The sequence below is a fragment of the Budorcas taxicolor genome, chromosome 12 (assembly GCF_023091745.1).
Source record: "Budorcas taxicolor isolate Tak-1 chromosome 12, Takin1.1, whole genome shotgun sequence".
Classification (NCBI taxonomy): domain Eukaryota; kingdom Metazoa; phylum Chordata; class Mammalia; order Artiodactyla; family Bovidae; genus Budorcas; species Budorcas taxicolor.
This window is the reverse complement of record NC_068921.1, coordinates 26,342,922-26,359,303: the sequence shown is the minus strand read 5'-3', so window position 1 is coordinate 26,359,303 and position 16,382 is coordinate 26,342,922. Positions and strand designations below refer to the sequence as shown.

The 16,382-nt window shown below is 34.3% G+C and overlaps 1 protein-coding gene across 1 annotated transcript in view; it reads left to right on the top strand.

Moving 5' to 3' along the window:
* NBEA (neurobeachin) overlaps positions 1-16,382 on the top strand; it is a 667,766-nt gene that overhangs the window by 142,127 nt on the left and 509,257 nt on the right. Inside the window, exons 9-10 of the mRNA XM_052650319.1 lie at positions 1,806-2,003; positions 2,619-2,752. Coding sequence (XP_052506279.1) covers positions 1,806-2,003; positions 2,619-2,752 — 332 coding nt within the window. The remainder of the gene's footprint in view (positions 1-1,805; positions 2,004-2,618; positions 2,753-16,382) is intronic.

Below are 16,382 nucleotides of genomic sequence, written 5' to 3'. Positions count from 1 at the left end.
ATCTGATCCAAAATAGTGACATTTTCTTACCTTATGTCTAATATTCAAATATTTAGACATGCATACATTTAAAAAGTAAGGGTACCATCTATAGTGACATACACATAGTTTTCATTTTTCATGCTGCTCCTGTCTTCTGGCATGCTAATAATGAATGATTTGCATCCAGGTTCAAGTTAGTAAGACTCTTTCAGTAGTAGTTCAGAAAACTGTAGATAATTGGCTAAATTTGTCCTGACATGTTTGATCTGCATGCAGTTCAGTTCAGTCGCTCAGTTGTGTCTAACTCTTTGTGATCCCATGGATTGAAGCACTCCAGGCCTTCCTGTCCATCACCAACTCTAGGAGCTTACTCAGACTCATGACCATTGAGTCGGTGATGCCATCCAACCATCTCATCCTCTGTCGTCCCCTTCTCCTCCTACCTTCAGTCTTTCCCAGCATCAGGGTTTTTTCCAATGAGTCAGTTCTTTGCATCATGTGGCCAAAGTATTGGAGTTTCAGTTTCAACATCAGTCCTTCCAGTGAACATTCAGGACTGATTTCCTTTAGAATTGACTGGTTTGGTATCCTCACAGTCCAAGGGACTCTCAAGAGTCTTCTCCAGCACCACATTTCAAAAGCATTGATTCTTCGGTGCTCAGACTTCTTTATGGTCCAACTCTCACATGCAAACATAACTACTGCAAAAACCATAGCTTTGACTAGACGGACCTCTGTTGGCAAAGTAATGTCTCTGCTTTTTAATATACTGTCCAGGTTTGTCATAGCTTTTCTTCCAAGGAGCAAGTGTCTTAATTTCATGGCTGCAGTCACCATCTGCAGTGATTTTGGAGCCCATGAAAAGGAAATCTGTCACTGTTTCCATTGTTTCCACATCTATTTGCCATGAAGTGATGGGATACTAATATGTGATTTTTGCAAAGGTTAAATGTATTTATCATTGTCAGTTTCATACACCTGCAGAGAAATTTTAACTGTTTCTAACCGTACTTTTCTTATTGTAGTCCTTTATTTCTTGTCCTTCATTTAAAGTGATAATATGAACTTTTCTTCTGGGTTTTGACATGGTTATTGTGATTTTTTGTGGAGTAGCATTGATATCACTATCTTGATATACTTTTTGTAATAAAGACATATTTTTATGAATAAACATTTTTTAGTCTCAACTGATAGCCTTGTTTCTATATTAATAGTTCATGTGCCGGGCACTGTTTACTTCTATACATGCTTTTGAAAGTATTAACAAGAAAAATTTAAGTTTATGTTATGAATTATTGAAGTAAGAGCCTATTTACATTTAATACCATCTGACCTTGGTAGGCTGCAGCCCATGGGGTTGCCAAGAGTCGGACATGACTGAGCGACTTCACTTTCACTTTTCACTTTCATGCGTTGGAGAAGGAAATGGCAACCCACTCCAGTGTTCTTGCCTGGAGAATCCCAGGGACGGGGGAGCCTGGTGGGCTGCCGTCTATGGTGTCACACAGAGTCGGACACGACTGAAGCAACTTAGCAGCAGCAGCAGACCTTATAATATCTTAATAAAATTATTTTATATGTGATCAAAATTTTAGTAAAAGTGATAACATGAAGATTTGAGTGTGTTTATTAGCATAATAAACTGTAACTCATAGAACTGAGGTGAGAATAACAAAATAATGCCACTGACAAGTACCCAACACATGGAAATATCACAACAAATTGTTTATCTTAGTTTATCTTAAGGTTTTCTCTGCTTTAAAACTTGAGATTTTTAGTATGTTTCATTTAAAGAGTGTTTAACTCAAGTTTTATTTTTTCAGAGCACCTTCAAGTTTAAGTCTGAAAGTGATATTCATTTAGCAGAACATCATAAACAGGTTCTGTATGATGGGAAGCTTGCAAGTAGTATTGCATTTACATATAATGCTAAAGCCACTGATGCTCAACTATGCCTGGAATCATCACCAAAGGAAAATGCATCGATCTTTGTGCATTCCCCACATGCTTTAATGCTCCAGGTAGGTGAATAGTAGCTTAGTCTTAATGTTCTCATCAACACTGTGTCTTTATTTTACTTTTTATACATTGCTTACCTGTAAATCTCCAGTTGCTCTTTGTTTTTCTTTTTTGGTCTTCTAGTACTTTGAACAGTGTTTTTGCCTTCTGTATTTTATTTGGCAATATAGTTTACCTTGGATTTGTCTCCTTAGTAGGAAATCTGTCTTTTCTGTTGCATTTTCTGTTTCTTACCCTTTGAAATAAAATCAGTGAATTAGTAAATAGATAATTGTAAATATAAAAATACTTTCCTATAAGTATTTTTTCCCCTAACATAAAAATTATTTGAGTGCTTTTGTATCTATTAATAGCATCTCTTCTTTAAAATATATTTTGATTTAGACACTCATATTTTCAGTGTAAAAATCTCTCAACTTAAGCTTTAAATTTAAGTGATTATCAAAATATTTCAAATTTTTAAATTTGTATAAAATTATATAATTTTGATTTAAAAATTTAAAAATAGATTTAAAAATATCTATTTTATTTAATTTTCTTACAAAGTTATTTGAAACAAGGAAATAGTGATAACATGCTTTAGAAAATTTAATAAACATTTTTGTTTTTGAACATAGGATGTAAAAGCTATAGTTACACATTCAATTCATAGTGCAATTCATTCAATTGGAGGGATTCAAGTGCTTTTCCCACTTTTTGCACAACTAGACAACCGGCAGCTCAATGACAGTCAAGTGGAAACCACTGTCTGGTAAGTTTTCTTTCAATATGTAACTTATGGTATTTTTTAATTGTTTAGATTATGCATGGTGCCCTTGGTGCTATGTAAATATATTATAATACTGGTTTTTATCCTTATAATGCTAATAAAGTTTCTTTAGGATTAAGGCAGATATATTTACACAAAGTAAAAAAGTTGACAAATTTTATAACCACGAAGGAGTGACTTCCTTGATAAAAATATTCTTACTAGGTGTAGCATAGTGATTATAATATGAAGTAGGAAAAGTGTCAGTCCTGGCCTTTCATTTTGCAAATGAATGCTCATTGTTTGAATTGTTGGTGAAATCCTGTCAAATTAAACAAAATTACTAGGGTAAAGTTTATTCTCAAGAATAGTATTTAATAACAGTTATATAATTTATATCCTAAATATTAGTATTATTGTATAATGCTAGTATCATAATACTAGAGCAATATTAATTGAAATTAGCCTTTTTTCTATGTTTGAGAACCTAAATCTAACCACTGGCATATCCATGTTTTATATATCCAGAATTTTCTAATTAGATTTATTTCATGTGCAATTTTTATAACTTCTTTTTTTTTAAATTAAATACCTCATGTATTAAACTCCAACTTAACTTTATTTCGTAGAATCATTTATGGCATAAGTTAAATGTGAATTACACAGATAGTTTAACTATTTCTGTATATGTTTGGAGAATTTAAAGGGAAAGTTATATAAGTAAACATTAATTTAGTTTACTAAACAGTAATATAGAAATGCTTCATTAATATATACATATATACATGAGATTCTTTATGGATCATCCAATTTTGAATTGATAGAAAAATTAGTAAATGAAATTAAGATGGGGAAAAATTTAGAGTTCTTGAAATGTAACATGATTTTTCATATTAATTATTTAAATTAGCTATTAACAAACTTCTCTCTTAATATTGCTCATAATATTGTCCCTGTATTGGGACCATCTTTATGTAAAGTATAAATCTAAATATAAATCTGACCTGTACATTTACAAAACTCAGCTCTCATCCATGGGTCATGCTTTTTTTCTTTCTTTTTTTTTAAATCAGTATAATGTATTGGTTAGCATTTTGATGTGAAAATGAATCTGGAGGCCATGTCCTGCTGAGATACTACTTTGCTATGAGATCTTCAATCATTTTATTGAGAAATAGATCAGCTTAGCTGAAAAATGAAACTTTAAATCTCAGTCCTAATTTAAATGCAAATGTTTTGTTCTTTATCATCTAAGTGAACTAGGATACATTATGATCAGTAATTTAAAACCTAGTAAGTGCTATGAAAAGAAGTTAGAGGTGAAATAGCAATTAGAAAACTTCATGTGTAATATAAATATTTCTTATGAATTAATATTAAGTCCATAATTATTTTAACATGAAATATAGTGACTTACTTCATGCAGAAAAATTAGAAAGATTATGCAGCTTGAATGTTATACTTAAAATGATTATAATAATTTATATTATTGAATAGTTATAAAATCTCAGTGCTAAAACTATATTTAACAGGTCCATTCATCTAAGGACCGGGACCAAGTACATGATTATTTGTCATATCCTGTTTTCAAAACTCGTTTTAGTGTTTGTATTATATTTTGATATTTAAATTATATTTATTTTATAACAGATAAAAGGTAGTATAAAGGATCAGCTTTCTGATTTTCATTTGGATTTGTTTTTAGTTCTTTTATATCATTCATGTTAATTTTTCCATGCCATAGCTTTAATTTTTTCAGTGATATATGTGTTCTTAGTTTATGGCCAATAAAAAAAGTATAATAAGAAATGTATCACTTTCCGTTTCAGTAATAATACATACCTGTTTTGGGTATGTATTTCAGCCCTCCCGTGTGGTTCACTTATGTGCTATTTTGAATTCTTATCCAATAGTTTTTCATTAGTTACTTCAAAGCTCTTGATGTCTGAGGTTGGCTTTTTGACATTTGTGTGTATCAGTAATGAAGTCTTTTGTTACATTTAAAGTTTCGAGGGCCACCATTTTGGTGGTAATACTGTCTTTCAGTTTTTAAAATGTTGAGAAAAATTTTTAAATGGAACATACCCCTCTACTTGAAGAACATAAATTGTTAGCTTTAGGGCAAGGATTGATAGAATTCCTTAATTTTGGGCTACATCTTAAATTCATGTATATGAATGAGAATTTAAAATAGGATATGTTATCTTATTTTTAGTTAACTTTAAACTTCTAGGTGAATAGGGATGGCCTTCCATATGGTGCTAATGATAAAGAACCTGCCTGCCAGTGCGGGATACTTAAAGAGATGTGGGTTCTGTCCTTAAGTTGGGAAGATCCCCCGGAGGAGGGCATGGCAACTCGCTCCAGTATTCCTGCCTGGAAAATCCCATGGACAGAGGTTCCCAGCCGGCTACAGGCTGTAGCAGACATGACTGAAATGACTTAGCACACACGCAGGCACGCACCGATGAATGAGAATCTATTTGAACTTTAAAAATCTTCAACAAAATTTTATATGTGCCCATTTTAGAAAATTTTTTTTATATAATAAATATATGCCCCAAATTGCAATATTGTCTAATTCTTGACTACTTTTTGGAGAAATTGAGAGAAACTCTGAAATAAGTTAATTCTTTGCCTTTTATGTTTCAAGCTAAAACATCTTAGTTTCATGCACTTTCCTCCACTCAGTAGCCTGATTTATGAAGCATTTTATTGTTTATATAAGGTTCACTTCTATTGACACTATAATTTATTATTGTTCTGATCATTGATGAGTTTTACTGTATATATGGAAGTCTTAATATTAAAATAATTTATTGAAGAAATTATTTTCTAGAGCCTTTAAAAATAGACTTTGTATGTACAGGAGAAATTTTATGACTTTGTTTTATCATGAAGGCTACATATTATAGTTGTTAACTAGTGTGGATGTTCAAGTTAGAAAAACTTGAATTCAAACCCCAAGTTTATTTATTATTATTGCCATCTGACAAAAATGGTCCACTGGAAAGGGGCAAACCACTCGCGTATTCTTGCCTCAAGAACTCCTTGATCAGTATGAAAGGGCAAAAGATATGACATTGGATGATGAGCCCCCCATGTTGATAGGTGTCCAGTATGCTACTGGGGAAGAACAGAGAAATAGCTCCAAAAATAAGGAAGAGGCTGTGCAGAAGTGGAAATGATACTCAGTTGTGGCTGTGTCTGGTAGAGCAAATAAGGTCCAGTGCTGTAAAGAACAATATTTCATAGGAACCTGGACTGTTAGGTCCATGAATCAAGGTACATTGAATCTGATCAAGGAGGAGACAGAGCAGCCTGGTGGGCTACAGTCTGTAGGGCTGCGAAGCGTTGGACATGACTGAAGCAAGTGAGCATACAGCATGCAAGTAGGAGATGGAAAGAGCGAACATCTACGTGTTAGAAACCCGTGAACTAAAATGGAACAAAACGGACAAATTGAATTCAGATGGCCATTATATCTACTACCGTGAGCAAGAATCCCTTAGAAGAAATGGAGTAGCCCTCATGTCAACAAACAGTCCAAAATGCAGTACTTGGGTGCAGTCTCAGAAATGACAAATGCTCTTAGTTCTCTCAATTTGTTTCAAAGGCAAACTGTGCAGCATCACAGTAATCCAAGTCTCTGCCCCAACCACAGAGGCTGAGGGAGCTGAAGCTGAATAGTTCTTTGAAGACCTACAAGACCTTCTAGAACTAACATCAAAAAAGATGTCCATTTCATTATAGGGAGTTGGAATGCAAAAATATGAAGTCAAAGAGATACTTGGAGTAACAGGCAGGGTTGGTCTTGGACTACAAAATGAAGCAGGGCAAAGACTAACAAGAGTTTTGCCAAGAGAACACACTGGTCATAGCAAACACCCTGTTCCAATAGCAGAAGAAATGATTCTACACATGGACATCACCAGATAGTCAATACTGAAGTCAGATTATGTTCTTTGCAGCCAAAAATGGAGAAGCTCTATACAGTCAGCAAAACAAGACCTGGAAGTGACTTTGGCTCAGATAATCAGCTCCTTATTGCAAAATTCAGGCTTAAATTGAAGAAAGTAGGGAAAACCTCCAGTGTATGACCTAAATCAAATCACTTATGATTATACAGTGGAGGTGACAAGTACATTCAAGGGGTTAGATCTGGCAGACAGAGTGCCTGAAAAACTATGGACAGAGATTCATAGCATTGTATAGAAGGTGGTGACCTAAACCATCCCCCAAAAAAGAAATGCAGGAAGGCAAAATGGTTGTCTGAGGAGCCCTTACAAATAGAAAGAAGAGAAGCGAAAGGCAAAGGAAAAAGGGAAAGATACACCCAACTGAAGAGACTTCCAGAGAACAGCAAGGAAAGAGAAGAAAGCCTTCTTAAGTGAACAATATAAAGAAATAGAGGAAAACAATAGAATGGGAGAGACTAGAGATCTCTTCAAGAAAATTGGAGATACTGAGGGGATACTTCATGCAGAGATGGGCACAATAAAGAACAGAAACAGCAGAGACCTAACAGGAGCAGAAGAGATTAAGAAGAGGTGGAAAGAATACACAGAACTAGACAAAAAGGTCTTATTGGATAGCCAAGACAGTGTGGTCACTCACCCAGAGACAGCCATCCTAGAGTGTGAAGTCAAATGGGCCTTAGGAAACATTACTTGAACAAAGCTAGTGAAACTGATGGAATTCCAGCTGGGCTATTTCAAAGCCTAAAAGATGATGCTGTTAAAGTGCTGGGCTCAATATGCCAGCAAATCTGGAAAACTCAGCAGTGACCACAGGACTGGAGAAGATCAGTTTTCATTCCAATCCAAAAGAAAGGCAGTGCCAAAGAATTAAAACTATTGTACAGTTGTGCTCGTTTCACATGTTTGCAAAGTGATGCTCAAAATCCTTCAAGCTAGGCTTCAACAGTATGTGAACCAAGATCTTCCAGATGTAAAAGCTTAATTTACAAAAGGCAGAGGAACCAAAGATCAAATTGCCACTATCTGTTGAATCATAGAAAAGGCAAGGGAATTCCAGAAAAACATCTACTTCTGCTTCACTGACTACAGTAAAGCCTTTGACTGTGTGGATCACAACACACTGTGGAAAATTCTCATATAGATGGTAATACCAGACTACCTTACCTGTCTCCTGAGAAACCTGTATGCAGGTAAACAAGCAACAGTTAGGACCGGACATGGAACAGCAGACTGGTTCCAAATTGGGAAACAAGCACACCAAGGCTGTATATTGTCATTCTGCTTATATAACTTATATGCAGAGTACAGCATGCAAAATGCCAGGCTGGATGAAAGCACAGACTGGAATCAAGATTGCTGGGAGAAATACCAACAACCTCAGATATGCAGATGATACCACTTTAATGGCAGAAAGCTAAGAGGAACTAAAAAGCCTCTTGATGAGGGTAAAGAGGAGAGTAAAAAGGCTGACTTAATACTCAGCTTTCAAATATTAAGATCATGGCATCCCGTCCCATCACTTCATGGGAATAGATGGGAGGAAAAGTAGAAACAGTGTCAAATTTTATTTTCTTTGGCTCAAAGAGCACTGCACATGGTGACATCAGCCATGAAATTAAAAGATACTTGCTCCTTGAAAGGAAAGCTGTGACAAACCTAAACCTAGACAGAGTATTAAAAAGCAAAGACACAATTTTCCAACAACGTTCTGTATATTTAAAGCTAATTTTTCCAGTTGTCATATATGGATGTGAGAGCTGGACCATAAAGGAGGTGAGTGCAGAAGATGCTTTTGAGCGGGGTGCTGGAGAAGTCTCTTGAGAGTCCCTTGGACAGCGAGGAAATCCAACCAGTCAATCCTAAAGGAAATCAGTCCTGAATATTCATTGGAAGGACTGATGCTGAAGCTGCAGTACTTTGGCCACCTGATGTGAAGAGCCAACTTATTGGAAAAGACCCTGATGCTGGGAAAGATTGAGGGCAGTAGGACAAAGCGGCCCCAGAGGGTGAGATGGTTGGATGGCATCACTGAGTTTGATCAAAGGACAGGGAAGCCTGGGGTGCTGTAATCCATAGGGTCTAAAGGTGTCAGACGTGACTCAGGGACTGAAGAAGAACAACAACAGCAACAATGATTTATTAAAAAGTGTTTATTGGAGTATAATTGCTTAGAAGTGTTGTGTTACATTGCATTTATTATTAATACAACTTTGAATGTGTTATCTATTTTGTTCTTTAGTTTCTACCATTATATAATTAGAATAATAATAGCTCACCAGATTATTAAATTAAATGCAATAAAATACGTAGATTGATACAATAGGTACCGAATATATGCTGGGTTTGTTATTCGGATGACAGTAGGTTATTTAAGATTATCCTAATTCTATGGTTTTATATTTAAAATATATTTCACCAAGCATAGAGATTCATTGTTATGGTAGGAGCCATATTATTTTCTGTTTGAACCATATTGTTTTCTCTTTGATGTTTACAAGATCATTGTAAATGATGTTATTTACAATGGAAAATTACTTATTTAAGTGATGAAGTAGAACTCATACTTCGAATTTCAGTTGTAGTGATTAAAACTGATTGTGAACTGTTTATCCATTTTCTAGGTATAGTGGTTTAAAAGTGAGGAATGTGTTACATGTTTGGAAGCCAATACCGAGTTATAAAATAGCTGTAAGGATTTGAGATGGTGTTCTTTAGCTGGTTTTTAGATTTCATAGCTACCCCACTAGCATCCCCATTAAATATCCAATTGTAAGATTTTTCACTGCTCTTTCTTTTGACATGTAGTTTAGCCTTTATCATGAAACAAAAAGTGAACCAAAAATGTAATAAATGATAGCTTTTGAAAACACATACAATATTTTTAATGTGATTTTTTTGACTAAGTCATCTAGGCAGAGTTGTTATAGTGATTCCATCCTATTCATAATGATTCTCAATCACCATCATCACCTTGAATAATTCTGCCAGTGATGAAAGCTGTTTGGAAGTTTTTTATTTTCTCATAGATTAATAATGTTTGTATTGGACTTTTCAATCCCATTCTGTCAAGCGGTCATTGAGAGCAATAATTAAACAAATTGCCTTTCACTAAACGTTTAGTAAATACTTATATAATGAGTAAATAATGAACAAATGTTTAATAAAAGATTTCAAGAAGTATAACTCCAATCTTGAAATAATCATGGCTTCGGTATTTTGTGTGTAACGAAGAGTCTGTATATTAGAAATACCATATTCCTTTGATTTGATTGATCATATATCAAGACATTAACTATTAATGTCCTGTCTTCTCCATCTTAGCCCCCAACCTCTTTTTTTGAGTACATGTTACTGAATTCTATAGATGATAGAAAGCAAAACAAATCTTCCCCATGTGTTTGACTTGGGAATAATGTGTTCTGAAAAAATACCTGTTTACTGGCACAAGATATAAGGATTTTGTATATCAAAGGATTAAAAATACACTGAGTAGTTCTTTTTAAAGACAGTGTTATGCATCTTTTGTTGTTAGGGCAGACTAAGGCTCAAACTTGTATTCTGTTTTGAACTATCTGTTCTTAGGTGCTGGGGCTATCTGAGGGTGTGTAGTACTAACACAAGACATTTACTGAGTGCTTATTGTATGCCATTAGCTGTTTATATTATCTCATTTAATCCTTTCTGCTGATAAGGGAAAGAAAAACTTCATGCCTGTTAAAGGTCACAGAGATTAAGTGGCAGAAGGCAATGGCACCCCACTCCAGTACTCTTGCCTTGGAAAATCCCATGGACGGAGAAGCCTGGTGGGTTGCAGTCCATGGGGTCGCTAAGAGTCGGACAGGACTGAGCGACTTCACTTTCACTTTTCACTTTCATGCACTGGAGAAGGAAATGGCAACCCACTCCAGTGTTCTTGCCTGGAGAACCCCAGGGACGGGGGAGCCTGGTGGGCTGCCGTCTATGGGGTCACACAGAGTTGGACACGACTGAAGCGACTTAGCAGCAGTAGCAGTAGGACCAGAGTTAGAATTCTGAAAGCCTGATTCCAGAACTGTCACTCTGAACTGCCATGATTAACTCTTTAAGAATCACCTTTGCAAGGTGTGGAGTGATTTTAGTAATGCAGTCTTTATCTGATAGTAATATGAATTAAAGTAAGATAGAATATATAAAATATCTATCACAAGGAGCCTCTGGTACATGTAAGCGTTATTGAGTTGTATTTCCTCAGAAAATAGTAGGTAGTCTGTTTGATGTGATGCAATTTTGTATTACTAAAATGTATTTTAATGCTATTTTTAACTGACACATTTTATAAACTAAAACCAACCACAAGTGATCATGTAAATGAATTCTTGTAATTATATAAATATTTTTATCAGAAAAGTGTTCTTTCTGTTTCTAGTTATAATACAGGTTGTTTAATAGACTGATCGAATATAAGCTATAAAAAATTTAGCAAATCCCATAAAACATTTGTGTCAATGATCTTATAATTAAGAATACTCTTGTAAGGTGAGTATTTATGACTTATTTGTTCAGTGGGTGTAAATCTATTTTTTTCCCTAAAAACTATCTTGCTAGCCAAAGATATTCCAGCAATTTTTTTGAATTTCATAGCCCCTTTAATAATTAAATTTTCATTTTGAAGTCCTGATTAACATCATTGTCATATATAAACTAACAAAATTACCTGAAAATTTAAGCATTTCAGTGTGTTAACAACCTAAATTTCCACTTACACTTCAAAGTGATATAAAAATTCTTTGACCATGTTTTCTGGTTTTTTAGTTCAAGGAAAAGTGCCTATTATATATATAATATCAAATATCTCTACATATGTTTCACTGGAACTGACTTAAAAAAATGAAATGTGCATGCTTTCTATAGACTAAAGAAGTGAAATCAGTTCTTGTGTGTAAATGATTCTGTCCCTTATGGAGGTTGTTGTTTGTATATGTAGAATATAATTATTATAATTTTGGTTTCCAGAAGTATTTAAACATTTAAGGCTCTGTATATGTAAAATTATTTTCTATATATTTTTTAGGAATATATATATCTTTCACTTCTTTATATGCATACTTGCTTTTTTGGCTTTTTCTTTTTTAAGTTTATAAAATTGGTAATGAAAGTGTTCTTTGAAGCAAAACAGACTCAGAAAATATATTTGATGTAGGTATACCACTACTGGGGCTTCCCATGTGGCTCAGTAGTAAAGAACGTACCTGACAGTGCAGAAGCCTGGAGTTCAGTCCCTGGGTTGGGAAGATCCTCCTGAGAAGGAAATGGCAACCCACTCCAGTATTCTTGCCTGGGAAATCCCATGATCAGAGGAGCCTGGTGGGCTATAGTCCACGAGGTTGCAGAAGAGTTGGACATGACTTAGTGACTAAACAATAGCAACAACACACACCCCTCTATTACTAGTAAAGGAGGAAAACCAAATAATAATTTGTTTAGTGAGATTTAAGTAGAGTAAAATGGAATTTACATTTAATTTATTGTAGAAATTAATCTGTAAATAAAAATTAAAATGCATTATTCTGCCTGAAACATAGGGAAAATATAGTGTAATGTTCAAATAGCCTTTTCTTCTTTGTCAGCAAAGTATTTTTTACTCACTGGATCCCTTACAGAAGATATTTGGTAATACAGTTTGTAGTACATCTAACAGTTTGGGTTTGTCAGCTATCAACAAGAAAGGACATTTTGTTTCTTTCAGACTTATGATGTCTGATTACATTGACTTTTCAAATAAATTATTTTTCTACAGTCCATTTTAAAGTGTTTTCCATAAATGGTCACTTTTCTACAATAATTCCTTCATAAAAGTTTCCTTTACATTTACTGAAACTTGTTTTTAGTTCTATGTTACTTTGTGCTGTTTTAATTTACAACACATAATTTTGCTTTGTGAATTTTTCCTGCCATAAAGAAAGGCTTCTGCTTTATATTTGACCAAAAGCAAACAAAGAAAGGCATTGTTTTGGCAAAGGAGTGAAATACAAATTATTAATTTCAGGAGTTTTGGCAACCAGTCACATCTTTATGCATTTGTTGCCTCAATTTTCCTCTAGTTTGCATATCCACATTCTCTGTCCTTCAGTATTTTAATACTATTTTGTAATTGAAGATGTTATTTTATGCATAGAATAGCATTTATTTCTTTTAGTTTTTCTATGTCTTTACATTCCTTCTGAAATAAGGTAAATTGTTTCATTCATTTTGATATTATGATATTCATACAGTCTAAAACTAACATAAGTATTACTAGCTTTTCTGAGAAAAATTACCATATGCCTGAATATTCACAGCTCATACTCAGAAGCACAGAATATTTTTGGTGGAAACTGTGTGTAAAACTCCCAAGTGTTTCTGCTGTCTTCCTGTTCACTCCTGTGGATATGATGACCTTAGGTGCAATAAGTGGAATCTTTAATAAAATAATTAATAAGGTATCATTCTAATTAATTTAGTATTATAATTTCATTGACTTTTATTTTATTTTGTTTCTGGATTCATAATCTTATTACCTGGATGGAAAACACCCAGGGTTTTTCTCTAGCATCCTTATATTTAGGCTCGTATACCCCAAACCATGAGGAAATTATCTGAAACTGAGCCTCCTCCAAATAAAAGCTCATAACCTGTTCTTCATTTTCTGTTACTTTTGACATTTTTTTTAAGTTGATTTTTATTTTTGTTATTTTTTAGAGAAATTTAATTTATAATAAAATTAAAAGGAAGTAGCAGAAATGATTTTTCATATACTCCTTTTCTTCACAAATACATACCCTCCCCTATTATTGGTGTCAGTCACCAAAATCTTAACATCTTTTTTTAAAAGGATGAATATATTTTGATAGATCATAATCACTTAAACTCCATATTTAAGACCTCGTCTTGGTGTCATACATGTTACAGGTTTGAAAAAAGTATAATGCCATATGGCCATCATTATAATATCATAACAAGTATGTTTACTTCCCTAAATGTATTTTTTGTTTTACCCTTTTGACTGTCCCCAGGCAACTACTGATCTTTTTATGGTCTTCATAATTTTGCCTTTTCCAGAATGTCATATAATTGAAATCATATAGTGTGCAACTGTTTCAGATTATCCTATTTCACTTAGTAATATGCAGTTAAAGTTCCTCCATGTCTTTTCATGATTTGATAGCTCATTTCTTTTTAGCACTGAATATATATCCTTTGTCTAAATGTATCACAGTTTATTTTTCCATTCATCTGTTGAAGGCCATCTTTGTTGCTTCTGAGTCTTTGCAATTAAAAATAAAGCCTCTATAAATATCCGTGTGCATGTTTTTGTGTATATATATGTTTTCAACACCTTTTCAGTTCAGTTCAGTTCAGTCGCTCCGTCGTGTCAGACTCTTCGCGACCCCATGAACTGTAGCATGCCAGGCCTCCCCGTCCATCACCAACTCCTGGCGTTCACCCAAACTCATGTCCATTGAGTCGGTGATGCCATCCAGCCATCTCATCCTCTGTTGTCCCCTTCTTCTCCTGCCCTCACTCCCTCCCAGCATCAGTCTTTTCCAATGAGTCAGCTCTTTGGAGGAGGTGGCCAAAGTATTGGAGTTTAAGCTTTAGCATCAGTCCTTCCAAAGAACACCCAGGACTGATCTCCTTTACAATGGACTGGTTGGATCTCCTTGCAGTCCAAGGGACTCTCAAGACCTTTGGGTAGATACAAAGAATCATGATTGCTAGATTATGTTTACTCCCATAAAAAACCTCCAAACTCTTCCAAAATGTCTGTACCATTTTCATTCCCACCAGCAATGAATGAACTAATAGATTATTAGTTCCTGTAGTGTTTTTTTTTATCAGTTATTTCAAACTTTTAAAATAGATAATCATGCTGTTTGTGAACAAAAACAGTTTTGTGTTTTCTTTCCCAATTTGTGTATGTTTTATTTCCTTTTCTTGTCTTATCACATTAGCAGAGACTTCCAGTGTAGTGTTGATAAGGAATGGTGAGAGTGGACATCCTTACTTTCTTTTTGATCTTGAAAAAGTGGGAAAGTTGAATTTTTCATCATTAAATATGACATTACTTATAGGTTTTTTATAGTCTTTATCAAGTTGAGAACCTTTCCCTTTATTCCTAGTTCCCTGAGAGTTTTTATCATGTTGGCTGTCGGATTGGGTCCAGTGCTTTCCCTACATCTATAGATATGAACTTGAGAATTTTTTTTAGCATATTGCTGTGATGGGTAATTGTTGTTGGTGTTGTTTAATCGCTAAGTCGTGTCTGACTCTTTTGTGACCCTGTGGACTGTAGCACACCAGGCTCCTCTGTCATGGGATTTCCCTTGCAAAGATACTGGAATAAGTTGCATTTTCTTCTCCAGAGGATCTTCCCAACCCAGGTATCGAAGTTGAGTTTACTGCATTGGCGGGCATATTCTTTACCACTGAGCCACCAGAGACGCTTTGTAATGGGTGTTGGATGACATAAAATGATTTTTTAATCTTGAGCCAGTCGTGCATACTTTGAATAAATCTCATTTGATTATGGTATATAATTCTTTTATCTTGTTTAAATTCAATTTGGTCAGGTTTTGTTGAGAATTTTCTGTTCTTAATAGATATTGGTCTATAATGTACTTACTGTGACTGTCTAGTTTTGATTTGAGTGATAGTTTTTCCTAACTCTTTCTAGTTTTTCATATAATGAGTTAGGAAAATAGTTCCTCTGCTTCCATGCTCTGAAAAATCTGTAGAGAACTGGTACAGTTTCTTCCTTAAGTATTAGGTAGAATTCACCAATGAACCCATCTGGCATTGGTGATTTCTGCTTATTAATTGTTGATTCAGTTTTAAAATGTTTATTTCTTCTTGTGTGACTTTTGGCAGAATGGTTCTGAATTTCATTTAGGTTTTCAAATCTGTCAGCATAGAATTGCTCACGCTTTCTTTTATTATTATTTGATTTTCATGAGGTGTGTGGCTATGTTTCTTCTTTTATTTCTAATACTAATATTCCTGTCTTGTTCTTTTTTTTTTTTTTTTTCCCTGTTTGGCCAGAGGCTTATCAATTTTATTGATCTTTTTTAAAGAATCAGCTTTTGCTTTAATTGATTTCCTATTTTCAATTTATTTGATTTATACTCTGATTCTTATTATTTATTTTTACTGCTTTGGATTGAATTTACTCACTTTTTTTGTAGCTTATTAAATTAGAAATTTATATTATTGATTTTAGTTTTTTTTTAATATGTTAAAAAAAATTACCTCATTACAGAGATCTGAACACCTCTGTTTCAACAGGCAAAAGTGTGGTTTTCCTTCCATACCACCAAGAAATTCCCTGTGACACCAGCTGAGTATTGTATAATTTAACTCAGTTCTGACACTGAAGTCTGGCATAGCATCAGATCCCACAGGTTAGGGCTCAGTCTCATAGGACTTGCTATCTTCACTTTAGTTGCCAGTTGCAAGTCCAGATTATCACCTGTGCTTCTCACCAACTGACTATAGATTGTAGGTTCTGATAGCCTCCTCCTTGAACTTCAGGTGCTAATTGCAAGTCCAAGTCGTTACTGGTACTTCTGACTGACTAGCTATAAACTGGAAGTTCAGCCATCCCATCCTTGGATTCTGTTACTTTGCTAGATTGGTTC